This window comes from Osmerus eperlanus, chromosome 8 (genome assembly GCF_963692335.1).
Source record: "Osmerus eperlanus chromosome 8, fOsmEpe2.1, whole genome shotgun sequence".
NCBI classification, from domain to species: Eukaryota; Metazoa; Chordata; class Actinopteri; order Osmeriformes; family Osmeridae; genus Osmerus; species Osmerus eperlanus.
In genome coordinates, this window is record NC_085025.1 from 4,030,391 (window position 1) to 4,050,402 (window position 20,012).

Here is a 20,012-nt window from a genome sequence, read left to right on the forward strand (position 1 = left end):
TCTCAAAGAGTAAAATCTGTGGCCATGGCTTTCCTTCGTAAAACACCATTAGTTTCTGAATAATAAAACATAAAAAACGAAACCGAAGTGGGGGATAGGCCTACACGTAGCCTATTATAACATTAACGGATCACTCGACCTACAGAGCGTAAAAGAAAAAGCATCTGACATGCTGAGATGTTACAACTGGCACCAATCATGTAGAGAATATTTCGTTGCATGATTCCTCATGACTGAATCACAAAGTCTTCAGGTATCCCCATCATAATATTTAGGCCTAGCTGTCAAAAGGACACGCTCACTATTATTAGCTATTTAATAATCAAGCAAAACCCATATGGGCTTGTTTTGGGGATTTTCGGAGTATAAAGCTGAGGATGGACATCCCAAACAGGCAAACTGAAATCAATTATGCTGACGGATTTCCTTTAATTCACTTGATAAACTTCGACATCTCACCTCCAGGCTACCAATTTAAGGCAATGTTAACCTCTCCTGCCTCTATATATATCAAATTAGGCCTACATCATTATCAATGTCACCATGTGTCCTTTGTGATGAAAATCCCTCTGCATGTGGCACGATAATTGGGAAGGCGTGTTGATAAAGAAACTTCTCTCTCTCTCTCTCTCTCTTTACTAGCTCTGCTGGCGGCCAGAGAATAGTAGATGGGCATTCAACCGCATTGCTTGAGTAAATTGTTTACGATAAAAGTCCTTACGGTCATTTAAACTGTGTTAAAGCATGGATAAAACCACCATTATTTCCATTAAATTATCGTAATATGATTGTTATTAGTAGCTTCTTGTTCTTCTTCTTCTTGTTCTTCTTATTAAGTGGGGATCGTTACCAGGCTACCACTAAATAATAAGAATAATAACAGCCTGATAATAATAATTATAATAACAACAACAATTTAACAGTCAATTTAAAATTACATGTGTAGGCTTAGTAATAGTTAATAATAGTACCAACAATGATAATAATATTGATTAGGCTATAAAAATAGGCCTACATATGTCTCATTTTAATAGCATAATGGTTATGATGGTTTTAAAACTTTCATTATTTACTATTAGCCTATCTACAAGCCTATTATATTTTCAGAATGTCTGCACTACTTTGGGAAAGTGAGTAAGGTGGTGGGTTGTCTGGCAGTCAGCTGCTTATTAAATACAATACCAGCCTTTGTTTTATTTTCGTGACGCAGAAAATTAATCAGACAGAATGCGAAGCGCGCGGAGTCGTAGCTAGCGTCCTGTAATCAGGGCAGCGCGTGCCGTTCGGATTATCTCGTTAATTTTTTGCAAAAAGTTGTAGCCAATAATAATTAATTATTGGACAGGGTAATTATTATTGAACGGATGTGGAGCAACCGGTAGACTGGTCTGGGTAAAAAAAATGGACAGATTGAGTGGGGTGGCCGTTAAAAGCTATATAAACGTTTGCGGTCTCCCACAGTTAAAAAATAGCACACACAAGAGAAGGAGGGATCCCAGGTCCTTCTACAGGTAGGTGACATTTGATTCTAATTAGGCAGGGCTTCAGTTAGAAACGTAACCAGTAAACGGTCTTTGGCAGTCAATATAAAAAAATCCCATGTTACTTTAAAATTACACCCCTATTTTTTTTTATCAGAGGCCTTTGATTCAATCCTTTAAAATCAAATGTTTTCTGTCTGTTTTTTAACTATATAAAACAAATTGTAATAGTATATTTTTTCTTTCTGTAGAGAAATGTAGCTATCCTAATTCGTTAATTGAGGGGTGAGTGCGTGTTTGTTTAGATTAAGATTAAGTGGTCTTTGCTAATCAACACTTTTCGACAGTCTCACCAACAAAATCTAATTACCGGGAGCAATTAATTAGTGGGAAATCGCCCTGGGAGTATCAATAATGTCAGGTAGAATTGACAATTTGGAGAATTCCCTTAAGTTGACTCCTAGGACGATTTGCTGAATTGCAGTTCACATTGTATTTCCGCTATATTAAAATACGTCTATATACAAAAGCCTTTTTCCATTGAGCAGACAACGTCCTTTGCTTCGAAATAGATACAGAGTTTAGTTTCTTTATTTATCGTCTAAAGGATCTTTTGTTATCAGTATTACTTATCTGGTCAACAGTGGCCTTTGTTTTTGCAATGGCCCCCAATCAGGCCGTCTATTCTGAAGACAATTAGCTGCTCCTAACCTGTGGGTACTATGCAAATTTTGCGCCTGGTTGGGGCCAAATGAGTGTGCGCAATTTAACGACAATGTTTTGTTCTCGGGGAGAGCGTGCATCACTAAATGGGATGTTTTTTGGTGGTTGGTGTTGAGTGAGTAGTAGAGAGAGAGTGTGTGTGCATAAAGGTGGGGGTGTGACGGAGGGGGGTATAGTGGCGCAAACGTTTGTCAGGCAGAGCATCGTCAGTCCACGATGACAGCTGGGGGTCTGGGGTCTGCTTAAAGAGCGCTGCACATGCAACGACGCTCATTTTTTAAATCCATCACCCAGCGTAAAGAGAGCGAATTCGAAGGCTAACCAAGGCTATCGATAACCAAAACCACAGGCTAACATTTTTCCATGTTCTAAATCTTCAGGTGTTGAACAATAAGAAGACTTACACCGTACAGGATTTATAGAGCTTTTCAAAGCTCTCTGGGTTTTCAACATTTTCTCCAACTTTGCCCTTCGACCGAACGCTGCTATGATGTCGTATCTGAAGCAACCACCTTATACAGTCAACGGGCTGAGTTTATCTACCTCTGGGATGGACTTGCTGCACCCTTCTGTAGGATACCCCGGTGAGAAAATAAAAATGTTTTATTATATAGGACTGACTCTTTTTTATATATATGCCCGGTCGATGCAATTTTTACTCTTTCAATCGAATGTTAGCCTATACTAAAATGAAAAAGAAAATAATAAATTACCATGACTAAAAAATATATGTATTCGTTTTTTTACGTTCAAAGTATTGGTTTCTTTCACATATTGGCTACACTGTTATAATAACTAGACCTGTGTTGATTAGGCTACGTTTGGACTGTACTCTACCATAATAGATAGTAGGCTATATTTGGCCATGCATTGTCTTTAATAGAAAATATTATTTCAATTTTTGGCCCTTAAAGGATAAAATATTTAACCGACAAGCCTAAAGGTTTGATCAATGAAAGTCCGATTTGACCAATGATCTACTTGTGTTTAGCCAACATTTATGTAATATTTAACTGCTCAAATTCCAACATATTTAGAGTTTTGTTGGTGTTTAAATTTTTATTTTGCGATTGATTGTTTTGTCCACAGCTACCCCTCGTAAGCAGAGGCGTGAGAGGACTACATTTACGCGCGCTCAGCTTGACATTCTGGAGAACTTGTTCGGCAAGACCCGCTACCCTGACATCTTCATGCGAGAGGAAGTGGCCTTGAAGATCAATCTACCTGAGTCTCGCGTTCAGGTGAGGTTATAGCCGTGGCTCAAAACATGTCTGCTTAGAGTTTTGTGTCTGTAATGGTGCGATGTTCAATATTTGGTTCTGAGATGTCAAGTAGCCACTCAGACGCCACTTCACTTCAAGTGTCCTCTACACATTTCATTCAGCTTCTAATGAATAGTCACCTCGTGGTGAGTGGTAGGCTAGTTGGTGCCTAAATATTTTCTTTTGTGTTGATTTCAAAAGCCTGTCATCTCTTCTCGATCAACCAAATGTTAATTTCCATGGCTTTACGATTTGGCCCGCGTTAATATGTAGGCTATTTTTTCTGTTGCAGGTATGGTTTAAGAACCGGAGGGCAAAATGCCGCCAACAGGCACAACAAACTCAGAGCGGCACCCAGAGCAAGACAAGGCCAGTCAAAAAGAAAAGTTCCCCGATAAGAGAGGCTAGCTCTGAGAGCGGCACAAGCGGCCAGTTTACGCCACCCTCCAGCACCCCAATCCCCGCTGTGAGCAGTAGCAGTGCTCCAGTGTCCATCTGGAGCCCGGCCTCCATCTCCCCTCTCTCTGATCCACTCTCTACCTCCTCCTCGTCGTGCATGCAACGAACCTACCCTATGACATATTCACAAGCGTCAGGATACAACCAAGGTTACGCGGGGTCCTCTTCGTATTTCGGAGGGATGGACTGCGGGTCTTACCTTTCGCCTATGCACCACCAACTATCTGCTGCAGGCTCTACCATGAGTCCAATGGGCACGAACGGGGTCTCCAGTCACCTGAGCCCAGCGTCCTCCCTCTCCACGACTGGGTATGGGCCCGCAGGCCTGGGCTTCAGCGGCCCAGCAGACTGTGTGGATTATAAAGACCAAACTGGATCGTGGAAACTGAATTTCAACGCTGACTGTTTGGATTACAAAGACCAGGCGTCATCGTGGAAATTTCAGGTATTGTGAAAAGACTGAAACGATCTTTTTCACAATGTTTTGAACAAAACATCATGCGCCAAGACAGGTTGGGAAAGCCGTCCAGCGACTGGGCCTGAACTACAAACTATTACCTCAGGCAGCAGAAAGAACTGCCAGTCAATGCCAGTTTTCTCCCCTGTTGGGCTAATACATTGAACAGTCATAGTAAACTCCTTAACTTTGATCATCAAGGACATATAACTATTGCTACCCAAGAAGAAAATGATCAAGAGAAGATTCAACCCGGTTGAGTGCGTGGAATGGGTCAGCTTTTCCTAAGCTTCTTAGGACTCGCCGAACCTCTTGGTTGGCATTCTGAAGGGGCCCTTTGATCAAAGCATTGTGTGTGAGTGTGTGCGTGTGTGCGCGCGAGTAAGTGTGAGCGCGCCTATGAGGCGAACCTGGATGCACTATTTAATTTAAATAAAAATGTTTATAAGACTAGCTCAAAGAGACAATCAGTCGGTATGCGTGTGTTAAGAATTGTCCAATTTTAAGTGTTTTTGATTTATCTGTGTTAGATTTGTAAGATTGTGGTCTTTGTATTTCTGTATGCAATTCGCTCTTCGCCAGCGATCATCCAACTGTGAATTTCATATTTTTTCATGTTCAAGTGTTGAAATTGATAAATTATTATTGCAAAATATTAGTTGAAGTAGGGAGTGTGGTCGAAATGTGTACGAGGAAGCAGATCATCAAGCAGCTAAATCCATTAAACCATCAATGACAACTGGTTGTCGTACTGGTATTGAGAGGCCACGCACATTAATAAAGAGTTTGAACCGATTCCACATGTGTCACTTGTTTAACTATAAATGTGTGTCTTTGTGAAACAGTCTTCCTGTCAAAACCACAGGCTGCGTCACTGAGCCCAGTGCGTTGTGCTTGAACACGATTTCAAGTATTAGTAGCAGGAATGTGCAGAACGGGAAAACTATGCTAATCCTTCGAAAGATAATCCAGCGTTTCACTGGAGTGTGTTCATTTTGGCTGCCGCAGTCCAGTTCACATGGATCTGCCTTCCAAGTATCCAGACTAAGTGAAATTGCCTGCTGTATTTTAGAAAATACTGAGTGCCCAAGCTGGCATCGAACCTGTTTATTTCTTTTTCATCATCTCATTTTTTTCGATGATCCTAACGGTTGTTTAAGGCAGGGCAAGGTTAGTTCCAAACCTTTCCACAATAGCTGCTGTTTACTGTTGAAAATAGTTAACAAACCAAACCAAAACAGCAGACTAACACTTTTAATGAATACATTCAAACCGGATAATTCAAAGTTTCAGTTATGTGTCATGGGACAACCTAGCCTAGACTGTAGATAGTAATACTGTGTAGGTAACATCAAATACAAAACATTAGCACATTGATGTTTAGTTTAATCCCATGCCCCTGAAATAAATTTGTATAGGCCTAATGAAACAACCTAAACTCATATGCTTAATTTTCGTATTATGTCTAGTCTAAAGCCAACTTTACTCCAGACGACCCGAGTAGAGCTCTAAGAAATACCTCTAATTTATTAAAAATTCAAGATAGACCCAAGTCATTACTTTTTAATTTTGATTTTAAAATGTATTTGTTTGGGATTTACTTCGACACGCATGATTTGGGTAAACAACCATCAAAGTGGCGTGAAACTAGTGTGTCTTTAAACCAATTTACCACTTGTTGAATACAGGCAAATCCAAGTAAATCAATCCTTATTAATCAATGCTCTAACGTACATGTTGCTATAATGTGGAAATTTAAAAAAATCTAATACTGTTCTTATGAGATGCTTGAGGCCTTCAAAACAGTTAATCATAATCATACACGAAACCATGGGTATAAACTAAACGAATATATGGGAGACTATTGTTGACCTGATGTAGCCTATAGCACCTGTGGATGAAAAATGCTCCAACTATGAAACATAATTCAGTAGGCTACATTTTACATTAGGGTTAGGGCCTAAAGCAAAAAAGCAAAAACACTTTTACTATCTCTATATGGAGGCTACATCATCGCTACAGTAGAACAAACATATACTACATAGGCCATAAAAACCGTAAATGCCCAGTCTTACTTATAGGCTAGTATTTGATTTTATTGAGTCACGAGTCAGGGATCAAAAGTACTGCAGTCCAAGATTCCATTAGGATGCTTTTGGTTTTAATTAGGCAGACACACGCGACAACAAGGGGCATATGGGTCCGGCAGACGCTTCATTAATCCTCTCAGAAGCATTTGTAGATTTTAAACAATAAAGGGCCCAATAGGCCCCGGTCACTGCTGACAGAATGCTCTCCGGACGAAGCTGTCTGACTGCGGTCACGCTTTCCCAAGCGACGTACGCAAATTGACGTCCAACCATAAGCAGTTTGGCACGAGCGAAACTCTGATATGACGCTTCTTGAAAGGAGAACGAAGAGAAATTGCTTTTGTTTGACTTGGAGAGTCTTAATTTGTTGACATGAAGAGTCAAGTGTCCTGTGACCTGCATCCTCAAAAGCCGAAAGCCAAGATGGTCCCAGCCTAATAAATCCGTATTGCACTACTACTTGTAGTGTAAAACTTTAGATATAAATGTTAAAATGTTAGATATAAATTGTGTACATTATTAGTATAGCGAACATTGAATGAATCAAGAAGCATTATTGCTCGGTCTCATTTGCGTTTGAAAATGTCGCTTAAAAAAAGGTCGTTGCCTATTCTGGCCAAATATCGGATGAGTGCTATTCAATAGAAATTCCATTTATGGTAAACTTTGCCAAGCTGTCACAAATTCCCCGTAAAGGCAAACATTTGCTTATTGAGGTCTTAACCATTTATAAAGGCAGCAGGTGCAGAACAAGCCACGGAGTAGGACGTTACATTTGTTCATAGAATAGAACCTCCGAAATAAACAGATAGGCTACTTTGTTTGTGAGAACTAAACGGAAGACTATTGTTATGCAGAAACACGTGTCCTACATTCCCAGGCAGTCCTGCAGTGTCTATCATATATCAACACATCAACACATACATAATTCATCTGCACAAACAAACATGGAATCTCATTTGGCTCAATGAAACAATAGTGTTCCTGTGTTGTAAAGAGAGTTTGAATCTGGCGGTTGGGGAATACAGTTAATGGATCTACAATAAACACACTGATACACATATGACCTCCTATGCATGTAAAAAAATAAGTGTTTAATGGGATCTAATCTTGGAGATTATTTTATGCGATTAAATGCATTAAATAAATGCACACATTAAAATGCAGCCTGAATGTAAGAATATTTTGAGATTTTTTTTTCATGTCATGTGGAGTAAATGTGTGTACATCAATTGCATAGTGTACAACGTTACATGCCACTCAGCTTTTGTCAGTTGATCGTGGTCATCTTTATGTCACACAAGAGGAATACTGCATATTCTGTTTTATAAATACAACACAAGGGGAGAATTTCCATGAAACTTTTTCATAAACATGTAATTATCCCATACAGAGAACAGCATTTGCCTAAATCCATTTCGATAAAATATTTTATTTGCTTCAGAGAGAGCAACTAGTTTGCAATGATTAGATGTCATGACAAGGACTTTCCTCAGTCACGTTCCTTAACTTTGAGGGATATCTGGGTCTGGTCCAATGTTTTGATGAAGAGGACTGCTTTTCCTGCGTTGGATCCAAGTCTTCATGGCTTCCTAAGTGTTGTTCCAATAATAGATGCGTTCACCTTCTGTTGATGCTATTTTTACTGAATGTCACCCCAAATGTGACAACTTTGACATCATGTTGAGAGTACATTAGGTACCTTCAAAATCGAACAACTATCAAAATAATGGTCTTCTTTTTGATATTTGTTGACTTTAAAAGAGGAGGATGCCTGTAACAGTACCTAAATTATGTCAACAATTTATAAAGCTTCTGTATCAATTTCTGTACCATAATTTGACCTTGAATCCAAAGCAAGACTCATTTTTTCAAACCTACTGTGTATTTACATTTTACATTTTATTCATTTAGTAGACATTTTTATCTAAAGCAACATACAAATAGTACAGCAGAAGATCAAGGATCATAAGTGTATCGTGGTATGGTTTTATATTATAATCTACATCCAAATACCCATAATAACATGTCATTCACTACATGTATAACGATTTATTAAGAATTCATTTGACTAGTTTTAGGATTTGGCTTAGTTCTTTAAACATATGGATGGTTACAAGTGTGAGTCAAAATATATAAATACGGTTTTATTCTGACAAGATAAAAGACAGGGAAAAAATCACAAAGAATAAAGCTGTTTACAGCTTTAAAAATTCCGACATATGTATAAAAAAGCCATTTGAGGCTTTTGTGAAGTTAATGCCTAGTTATTTTTTCCAAGTGTCCATTTAGCTTGGAAACCTTTCAACTCCAGGATTTAAAGGACACTGGACACGAGGCCAACAAAACACTCCCCACTTTATATGAACAGATCATTAGTATGAAACACTCACACACAAATCTACTTAAGAGCAAAAAGGGAGAAATTCTAATAACAGATTACAAGCATCAAATGGCCAAATTTGCATGGATAAGCTTGTTGTGGGGCTAAAAGCATTGGACTCAAAAGGTTGATGGATATGTTATCAAGCATCCTGTACCTACAGATATCAAAAAGGCCCTTTGAAATGCAATGGTCTACGGTTTGTTCATTTGAGACATTTAGTAATGGCTCTACAGAAAGACGTCATTGAACTTCTAGATGGGTTAGCAGTTGCCCTTATTGATCATGTGACCTCATTTGAAGGTACTCACTGAACAATGCTGTCTGTATCTCTCCAGAGTATAGTACAGAGTTAAGTATAAAAAGACCATGGGAGACTATCATTGACACTGACTCACTTCCAAACCTGCACTATGACTGTGAACGCCCTGGATACCCCAGACCCTATGTCAATGAGACAAGTCTCACTCTAACACACTAACACATGTGACATTCATGGAACTACCAGGCTTGTCAGAGTAGGTCAACTAATGTTGGCCTCCCGTATGCTTCTCCAACAACCCCCCCCACCCCCCTTCCCCCCTTCCCCCCCTGCCCCCCCCCCCCCCAATGTCCCCGTCCTCGTCCTCATCCTACCATGTCAGCAGATGGAGAGTTGGTTCAGGAAGATGCAGAGTTTGTTGACAGATGCCCCTCTCTGCACCCCACCCTCCCCTGGTCCACCTGTTAAGGGCAGCAGAGTGCTAGCTAGCCCCTGGAAGCGTGCGTGCCTGTCTATCTGTGGATGCAGGAAAGAAGATGGGAGGACAGGAGAAGGGGATATCAATGCCAGTGTATATTTTGCCAGAGTATGTTTTGTGTGTGTGTGTGTGTGTGTGTGTTTGTATGTCTGAGGATGGGGGTGTATGAGTATGTGTGTATGTTCAGGGTCCTTATTTCACAGTAGATCCTATTATGTGTTAAAACCCCAGGCTGAGGAAGAGGTGTCCGTTTGTGAGCCCTTTCTGGGCAAGTGGATCATTCGTGTGCCCACGTGTGTGTATGCATGCATGTGTGCATGTGCATGCATGTGTGTGTGTGCGTGTGCGTGCATGTGTGTGAGCGTGTGTGTCTGCGGGCTGCAGGCTGGGGAAGTGTGCCCTCTCTGCCCCCCCCCCCCCCCTCGCCCAGCCACCTGCTCCGGGATTAGAAAGCACGAGGATTACACGCGTCACAATGGAGATACACCAACACAAATATGCCCCTGGTCCCACAAAGGACACGCAGGATAGCCCAGCCCAGATTGACCTCACTTCTACTGGTTTAAAGAGTCATTTACCAGTTTGGTGGTGTTGCAACACAATGCGTTTTGATGATTTATTTCAGGAGAAATACAGAATATATGATTGTATATTTTGCGTAAGGTCTTGTCATAGTGTGATATATGTGGATTGAGATTACAGTAATAAAGATGTGTAGCTGTTAGTTTCAGCATGTTGTCACACTTCTCTAAGTACATGGTTTTCTCCCAAATCTCCCAGTGTGCGGATACTACTGTCTGTTGTTTTGCGTGATGGTGTTGTTCTGTCGGTGTTCCGTTGGTGTCGAGTGTTCCGGGGTGTGTGTGGGCAGGACAGGGGGGGTGCTTAGCCACGTGGACATGCGTGGGTTCACTGTGACACATAACAACCACGCTGGCCTACTTTCGCCAAACAAAAACATGATGACGTCACGACCGAACAGCCAACAGGACGGCGTCAAGAAATAAAGGTCAGGAGGGGTTCAGGAAAATAAGAACAATAACACAAGACAACAACAATAGCAACAGAACGCTCGGAAACAAACAACAACGAGGGATCACAACGTCGGGTTCTAAACTCTGACTGCTGGTGACCCCGTTGGCTTTCTATACCACTGCTCTGAGATCTAGTGGCAGTTGTTCTTTGGTGGGCATCATGGGCCTGACCATGTATGTTATGACAAGGCCTTCTCCCTGGGCCCTGTCCCGGAGATGAGTGATCCATTCAACGCAGAAGACAGGAAGTCAGTGAAGCGTGCGGATCCTTGCTCTCTGGCATCTGCTCTGTGTTTTCCTGAGGTGGGAGAGGAGGATGATGTAGTCTCAGGCCTGGACCAGTCTGATGATGTGGACCTCCTGGTTGGGATTGTGGTGGTCCACACTGGGACTTGAGGGACATGATTCACTCACTTCTGTGTGTGTGTGTGTGTGTGTGTGTGTGTGGGGGTGGGGGGTGGGGGGGGGGTTCTGCCCTGTGTGTGGGAGCTAGAGACATGGGATGATGGGTGATGGAAGGATGGGGCCCTCTACCCCCTCGACCCCACAGGGTTAGTGGGTTTCTTTTTGCTAATGACCTCATCCTATTGTGACCTCATTAAGGCTGAGCCTCATACTCGATAGTCCACAGACATTTCTGACACCCCTCCACCTCTACCAAGCAATCACTAACAATTACAGCATTTATAGATGATGAATATCAAGAATATAAGTGTCATATTTCAGACTATTTGGCAGAACTGCAGATATTAAGGGGATGAGTTCAACCCCTAGCTATCCTCTAGCACCTTCTGGTCAAAGTGAGTATATTGTCAAAGCGTTAAAAATCAATGATACTAGTGTGAGAAAATGGTCTTCTTCACTTATATTACCTGATTCCCGTCTTTCGCTCTCCTTATTTCCAGCGCCACCCCCAAAACCATCCTACGCTATTAGAAAGGTGCTCTGAAAGGATGAAAGCAAAATCACTAAATGTGGAACAAAATTACCACCTTGAGGTATGTTTGTGTCAGTGTGTGTACATGTGTGTGTATGTGTGCGTGAGTGTGTTTAAATGTGTGTGTATGTGTGAGTGAGTGTGTGAGTGTGTGTACATGTGTGTGTATGTGTGAGTGAGTGTGTTTACATGTGTGTGTGAGTGAGTGTGTGTACATGTGTGTGAGTGTGTGTGTGAGTGTGTGTACATGTGTGTGAATGTGTGACGATCCTGAAGGACCCCTGTGATAGATGCCCGTGGCCATGCATGGGGATAGCTAATGTGCCTGTTTACACTCCATTATTCAAATGAAGTCAGACTGTGTAATTGTGTGTGGATGTGTGTACAGAAAGAGTGTGTGTGTGTGTGTCTGTGTATGTTTGTGTATACAGTATGTGTGTGTATAGGGTCTGTGTGTGTGTATGTGTGTGTGTCAAGGCCTTTACAAGCTATCCATGACATCATAGAGGAGTTGCAGTTTTCATCATGGGGTGTGTGTTTGTTTCACGTGCTTGTGTGAGTTAATGTGAGTATGCAAACACACAACTGCATTTGTGTGCATTAAACTTAATATTTCACACATATTTAGATCCTGTCCCATTGGGTGTCTGAATGTGGATAAGCTTTAGAGCTCACTTACCTGAGTGTTCACCAGCACTGTTATGTGCATGTAGCATCAGGCAGGGGGGTATATTTCAACTTTGTGTCATACGGGAATCTTGATGACCAATTTTGACATTCCTGTGCCTTGAGGTTAGAATGGTACTCTCACAGTGAACGTCAGAAGTGAACCGGAGTCTCCTGTTAATCTGCCGGTGGGCCTGCAGCCAGCCGCGGTGAGTCTCTCAGCTTAACAGATGTCCCTCTGCTCCTACAAATATGTCATGCAGGTGAGCAGCCAGGGAGCCTTGGAAAGGTAAGAGGATGCTGCAATGCTTTCTACGCGCGTCGATGCAAACACATATCCAGTCACGCACACACACACACACTCCCAACCCCCCCCCCCCCCCCTTTCCATTTCTACTCGGCGGGTGGCAACCAAAGTCATCTCCAAAGACTCCCCTCGTTCTCCCTTTACCCTACCCCTACTTCCTCCTTCATTCTCCCCCCCCCCTCCCCCCTCCCAACCCACTATCTCATCGGACAGGGTCTACTTATAGCACCACGCCAGAGAGGAGAGAATGGGTAGAGAAAGGGTATTATGACAGTGGGGGGAGAAAGAGAGGGAGAGAGAGAGAGAGAGAGGGGAGAGACAGAGAGGGAGAGAGAGAGAGAGAGAGAGAGAGAGAGAGAGAGAGAGAGAGAGAGAGAGAGAGATGAGAGAGGAGAGAGAGAGAGAGAGAGAGAGAGAGAGAGAGAGAGAGAGAGAGAGAGAAAAGAAAGGCAGACAGGGTATTATGAGAGAGAGGGATGAGAGCAGTGAAGGCATTTGGAGTCTTTATTTGCCTTCCTAAGCCGCGGGCTCTGCTCCCAATCCGATTGGTCGATACGGCCAGGCATGTAAATGAAATGCAAAGCAGAGGCCAGGCATGTAAATGAAATGCAAAGCAGAGACCCTGACTTTCCTTCGCCAATTTGTGGCCCCCTTTCTCTCTCTCTCTCTCTCTCTCTCTCTCTCTCTCTCTCTCTCTCTCTCTCTCTCTCTCTCTCTCTCTCTCTCTCTCTCTCTGTCGCTTTTCTTTCTCTGTATCCCTATCTGTCATCCGTTCAACTCCACAATCCTCCCTATGTTTCCTTGTCTGGCTCTCTCCACTTCTGTCTCTCTTCCTCAATTCTTTGCATCTCTCTGTGTTCCATTCTCTCCCTCTCTCCCTCTCTCTTGCCCCCTCCCTCTCTCTGGAGAGATAATCATTTGACTGTTCTGTGAGAGCTGAACTGTACACTTCTCTAATGTTCTGCTCCCAGGATTTAATCCACAGAGGCTTGCTATTTTCCTGGGAGACTCCACTGGTGATTAAGCATATGCACCAGTGTGCTAGTTTAAGTGAGAGTGCGTATGTGTGTGAGAGACTGAGTGTTTGCGCGCTACAGGAAGTTGATGCATTAAAGTTTGACCTCTGACCCTCTCATACATCTGTGTAACTGAGGTGCCACCTCTCTGTACAGCATGTACAGAGAGGTGGCAGTGTCATCATCCAGGATCAGCTCCGACTCTACAGGGGAATGACTGTCCAACATGGCTGCCAGCGTTCGGCCGTCTTCTCTCATAACTGATGGACGTCACAAACGGCAATGGAAGGCCTTAGCTGTGGCTCCCCCCACAAGGATCTCTGAACTCGTCCCAGGGGGTAGAGTGCTTCTAATGGGGCCTCTGGCTGCCCTAAAGCCTGTCTTTGGGATTTGGTCAGTGGTTTAAAAGAGCCTAATAAACTGCAGCAGTGTTTAGTGTTTTGAAAGGTTGGGATGGAACAGACAGGGAGGACTGGTCATTTTAAGTGCAGACACACTGGGACAGTCTGTTCTAGATTAAATATGCAGACGACAACTGTAATCCCCGTAGTCCTGCCAAATTGGGCTTTCCCTCTCCAATCTGACCGAGAGAGAGAGAGAGAGAGAGAGAGAAAGAGCGAGAGAGAGAGAGAGAGAGAGAGAGAGAGAGAGAGAGAGAGAGAGAGAGAGAGAGAGAGAGAGAGAGAGAGAGACAGATTGAGGCATACATGAATGTAGTATACGGACATATGGAATCAAATTTAGAAACAATTGGAAGAAAAGAATACAAGAGAGACTTTATGAAAGAGAGAATCAAAACAACAGACAAAGGCAGGCACAGAAGTTGGACTGCAGTTGTGACCGTCAGTGGTCAGCACTTGTCTTTTGTGATTGTTCTCCAGACTCATACTGCCATCTGCAGGACAGTGGTGTTGGTCCAAGGCATGGCCCTTGCTAAAATACATTACAAGATGCATAATCTTTCAGCTGCTCTATCTCTCTCACTATCTGATAGCGAGAGAATCTGGTGCCTAACAAGACCATCCATGTTCAACACATCAATATCTCTCTCTGTAAGTGCTTCCCACTTAGTTCCAAGAAGTCAGCAATAATGAGGATTTATTCAGTGTGAATGATCCATATAACCTCTGCATTTACAGTGTTTTAAAGATTTAAAGATTGAGAGTGCAGAGTTCAAACAGGGCGAGGTGTGAGTCGGCGCATGTCTGTGCCGTGTCCTGGAGTCTCTACGGTGTGTGTGTTGTTGCACAGTTCTCTCTCCTTCTGAAGCTTAGAGGTCTCGGCACTGAGGCAAAGCGGGGCCTGCTGTATTCACACACACACACACATACATACACACACACACACACGCACACACATACAATAACAGAAAGAAATCCTGCCAACTCCCTCCAAACCTTGCAATCCTCCAAACACATCTCAGCACACACACTTACATGCAGGACAGAAAAACACACACACACATACACACGCACACACAAACACCTCCTCTCCTCCTTCCACCCATCCTCCCCTGCTCCTGTCCTCCTCTCCTCCTTCCACCCATCCTCCCCTGCTCCTGTCCTCCTCTCCTCCTTCCACCCATCCTCCCCTGCTCCTGTCCTCCTCTCCTCCTTCCACCCATCCTCCCCTGCTCCTGTCCTCCTCTCCTCCTTCCACCCATCCTCCCCTGCTCCTGTCCTCCTCTCCTCCTTCCACCCATCCTCCCCTGCTCCTGTCCTCCTCCCCTCCTTCCACCCATCCTCCCCTGCTTCCTCCCCTGCTCCTGTCCTCCTCTCCTCCTTCCACCCATCCTCCCCTGCTCCTGTCCTCCTCCCCTCCTTCCACCCATCCTCCCCTGCTCCTGTCCTCCTCTCCTCCTTCCACCCATCCTCCCCTGCTTCCTCCCCTGCTCCTGTCCTCCTCCCCTCCTTCCACCCATCCTCCCCTGCTTCCTCCCCTGCTCCTGTCCTCCTCTCCTCCTTCGTGCCTCGCCCCCCACAGCCCCGCCAAGCTGACAGCTCCGAGCTCCGTGGCAAATGAGTCTCGCTCGCATTACAATCGCGCGGGACAGATTCCATTAGCGCTATCTGAAATTGAGCACGGGGAGCAGCGAACAGGAAGCAGCGCCATGCGCCGTTATCAGAGAGAGAGAGAGAGAGAGAGGGAAGGAGAGCTCCAGTCCACACTAAAGCACCGTCATTAATCTGGCGGGTGGGATAGAGCACACACACACACACACTCGTACGCACACACACACCGTCTCAGGCCTCCCACTCTTTAACAAAAGACCATACAATTCACGTCGAGAAAAGTAAAGAAGGAAACAGGAGGAAAAACGAGAGAAGAAACTCACCCCCTCTCAGAGAGGGCCTCTGTTCTCTCTGTGATCCTCTCCTCCTCTCCTCCTCTCCTCCTCTCCTCCTCTCCTCCTCTCCTCCTGTCCTCCTCTCCTCCTCTCCTCCTGTCCTCCTCTCCTCCTCCTCTCCTCCTCTCAGGAGGAGAGGGGGGGCTCGCCCCGGGAGATGTGGCATGTGTCAGCCGTCTCTCTCTCTATCTCTCGCTCGCCCCCCTTCTCTTGAGATGTGCATGTGGACACACACACACCAGGACACACACCACTTGAACCCTATAATATCCTCATCCTCATAGTTATTAACCCCTGACACGTAAATCCAGGAGTGTGAGCTGTGTGATATTAGGTATGGGGGTGGGGGGTAATCTTTATGTAGGGGGCTCTTTCACACAAGATCACTCAATTTAAATAGACCGCAACACTTTGATGTTCCCCCACCTCCACCCTCCCTGTTTCTCTGTCTCTCTCTCTCTCTCTCTCTCACACACACACACACACACACGCACACACACACACACACGCACACACTCTCTTTCATTTGCTTGTCTAATTTGCTTCATGCAACCCCCCTCTGTGCTCTGTGATAAGGTGTAATGAGAAATGTTTTCAGACGTCCTGTACCTGTCAGAGATGTTATCTGAGTCTGTTCGGGCCTGGCCATTCTCTCACCAGCAGGTTGTCTCCTGCTCAGGATTGTCATGGAGTACATGATATCCTTTGAAGTCAATCATTTACTTCTCATTCAGATAAATACAGTACGATCCCCTCACTCTTCCATCCCCGTTTAGGTGCCTGCAACATATCAACAACATAAATAAAGCCTTCACTTTACGTAAAATGATGAAAACACCACCAAGAAAAGCAGTCGTTTATTTCAGTGTGGACTGTGAGGAGAGAGAGAGAGAGACAGGGCGAGAGAAAGACAAGAGAGAGAGAGAGAGATGGAGAGAGAATTGAGAGATGTGATGCTCAACAGGAGGAGTGGAGAGAGACTCATCTTGCCTGCGGGCAAATGTCCTACATTAAGTGATGGAGTATGCTACGCCACACTAGCACCCTTCCCCCCAAACACACAAGTAATGAGGGAAAATACCATCTTCATTAGCCTTCATTTACAGGGAATTATATCTGAGGCTCCTGGGGGCTGCTATTGGTTACGCTGAGGAGGTGGAGAAGAGAAGGAGGACGTTCTGTCAGGAAGAAGTACGACGTAGAAACTATCAACTATCTGTCTTCTCCAGCTTTGTTCACCCTCACTCCAACACCACACTCTCTCCTTCTCACTCCAACACCACACTCTGTCCTTCTCACTCCAACACTACACTCTCTCCTTCTCACTCCAACACCACACTCTCTCCTTCTCACTCCAACACCACACTCTCTCCTTCTCACTCCAACACTACACTCTCTCCTCACTCCAACACCACACTCTCCTTCTCACTCCAACACCACACTCTCTCCTTCTCACTCCAACACCACACTCTCTCCTTCTCACTCCAACACTACACTCTCTCCTCACTCCAACACCACACTCTCTCCTTCTCACTCCAACACTACACTCTCTACTCACTCCAACACCACACTCTCTCTACTCACTCCAACACCACACTCTCTCCTTCTCACTCCAACACCACACTCTCTCCTTCTCACTCCAACACCACACTCTCTCCTTCTCACTCCAACACTACACTCTCTCCTCACTCCAACACCACACTCTCTCCTTCTCACTCCAACACTACACTCTCTCCTCACTCCAACACCACACTCTCTCCTTCTCACTCCAACACTACACTCTCTCCTCACTTCAACACCAAACTCTCTCCTCCTTACTCCAACCCCCCTCTCTCCTTCTCACTTCAGCACCAAACTCTCTCCTCCACTCTCTCCTCACTCCACCACCACACATAGAACGTTGTTCTAGTAACCCATTTGAGATAGAAACAACACGTTTTGTTACAAGAGTACAGAACCAAAGCAGTGGCAGTGTAGGATATGCAGCTGATATGAAGCCAGGTTAGAGCCCAGCCCAGAAGTCACTCCATCATTGTTTCATTTCTCCCACATACTGTACAGTAACCAGGAAGCAGGTATGGAGCGATCTCTGACTACAGTAACCAGGAAGCATGTATGGAGCGATCTCTGACTACAGTAACCAAGAAGCAGGTATGGAGCGATCTCTGACTACAGTAACCAGGAAGCATGTATGGAGCGATCTCTGACTACAGTAACCAGGAAGCAGGTATGGAGGGATCTCTGACTACAGTAACCAGGAAGCAGGTATGGAGCGATCTCTGACTACAGTAACCAGGAATCAGGTATGGAGGGATCTCTGACTACAGTAACCAGGAAGCAGGTATGGAGCGATCTCTTACTACAGTAACCAGGAAGCAGGTATTGAGCGATCTCTGACTACAGTAACCAGGAAGCATGTATGGAGCGATCTCTGACTACAGTAACCAAGAAGCAGGTATGGAGCGATCTCTGACTACAGTAACCAGGAAGCATGTATGGAGCGATCTCTGACTACAGTAACCAGGAAGCATGTATGGAGCGATCTCTGACTACAGTAACCAGGAAGCAAGTATGGAGCGATCTCTGACTACAGTAACCAGGAAGCATGTATGGAGGGATCTCTGACTACAGTAACCAGGAAGCAGGTATGGAGCGATCTCTGACTACAGTATCTGCAGCGCTGTGCACCAGCCTTTGTCTGAGCCGTGTGAAGAAGCTACCGTGTTGGCGAGGAGTAGCAGTGAGTGTTCTCTGCACAGGGAGAAGCTAATGGTGTCATAATGGTGTCGTTGTACCTCCAGTAAACATGGTCGTGACTCATGACACGGCAGAGAAGAAGACCCCTCGTACAGATGTGAGCCTTCCAGGAACATCAATCCACTGACACAACACCACCTCCCTAACAGGATAACACAGCATTATAAACTCCATTAAATAATCAAACTTATTAAAACTGTTAACCCCATTACATACATTCTTATTCGGCTTACACATACACACATTCACTGTTAGTCTATGCACATAAGAGGATAGTGTTCTAAGACTATAACATAGGACAGCTTGTGAAGCCTTAATATTGACTTTAATTGGATTTGTAAATTGTGTGGCTAAATTACAGCATTCTGTAGCTCTCTGACTTAGTAAAATAAGTGTACGGGAGAGAGAAAGAAGTAAAGTCTTAAAGTTAATTAATCGTCTCAGGCCCCAGCTTGATTCAAGTTTCCTAATGTTTGGAGTTAATGAGTGAATTGATTGAACAATGTAGAGAATGCCCTCTGTTGCACTGCTCAGCTCTCCACAGAGAGTAGGAGAGAATGATTATAAAGCGTGCGATTACCACGGACACACACACAAACGCACAAAATGCAGACACAAACACACACTGGGACCAGAGTCCCCTTCAAACTTCCTGTCACAAATACCCTATGTTCCCATCGAGGGCTTCACGTTAATTAACTGGGATCAAAACCTACAAATCCCTCCTCTGAGAATTAAACTGTATTACTAAGCTCTGCCTCCATCATTTACCCCTGGTCCCCCGATACTGACACACACACTGACACACACACACACTGATACACACACACACACACACAGGCAGACAGACACATCAAAAGTAAATTTGCTGCAGTGACAGACATTTCCGACTACCATTCCGACTAACCCATGAGTCTGAGTCTGTAAACAATCCAAAGGGACATGGAGAGAGAGTCCTCTCCTGGAGACCTGAGGTAATGGCTAGATCCTTGCACATTTGTAATCAGAAGGTTGTAGCACTCACTGTGAATGAGATACTGCAACATTGAACACTGATTCTTTGCAGGGAGGAACACGTTCATAAAGAATCGTGTATGAAGGCTGCCGTACAATAAGCAAAGTTATGTGAGTAACTGCGGCACTGAAATGTCACGGTTTCACAGAGGTCAAGTGCTGGAACAAGGCCGCCCAGCATTTGTGACAACCATGGAACACTCTGCCCTTTTGTTCCTGAGACTCAACTCAACTGTTCAACGTTGAGGTTTTCTCATTTATGGCAACTGCCAAGGCTTAGGCAACATTGGGGGGGACGAATTACATTTTTTATTATAATTTTGGACAGCGTGTGTGGTT

The 20,012-nt window shown here is 44.3% G+C and overlaps 1 protein-coding gene across 1 annotated transcript; it reads left to right on the plus strand.

Moving 5' to 3' along the window:
• The first annotated feature begins 1,428 nt into the window (after positions 1–1,428).
• On the plus strand, positions 1,429–5,175 carry LOC134024687 (homeobox protein OTX2-like). The gene is made up of 4 exons (XM_062467291.1): positions 1,429–1,511; positions 2,585–2,788; positions 3,294–3,445; positions 3,759–5,175. Exons 2-4 carry the CDS (start codon positions 2,692–2,694, stop codon positions 4,377–4,379), a joined length of 870 nt encoding a protein of 289 aa, XP_062323275.1. The 5' UTR covers positions 1,429–1,511; positions 2,585–2,691; the 3' UTR covers positions 4,380–5,175.
• The last annotated feature ends 14,837 nt before the right edge of the window (positions 5,176–20,012 follow it).

What these genes read in the sequence shown, in the direction of transcription:
- LOC134024687 (XM_062467291.1), top strand. Translation starts at nt 2,692, where the DNA reads ATGATGTCGTATCTGAAGCAACCACCTTATACAGTCAACGGGCTGAGT. An exon ending in CCCTTCTGTAGGATACCCCG is followed by an intron (nt 2,789 to 3,293) that starts GTGAGAAAATAA and finishes TTTTGTCCACAG; the next exon opens with CTACCCCTCGTAAGCAGAGG. An exon ending in TACCTGAGTCTCGCGTTCAG is followed by an intron (nt 3,446 to 3,758) that starts GTGAGGTTATAG and finishes TTTCTGTTGCAG; the next exon opens with GTATGGTTTAAGAACCGGAG.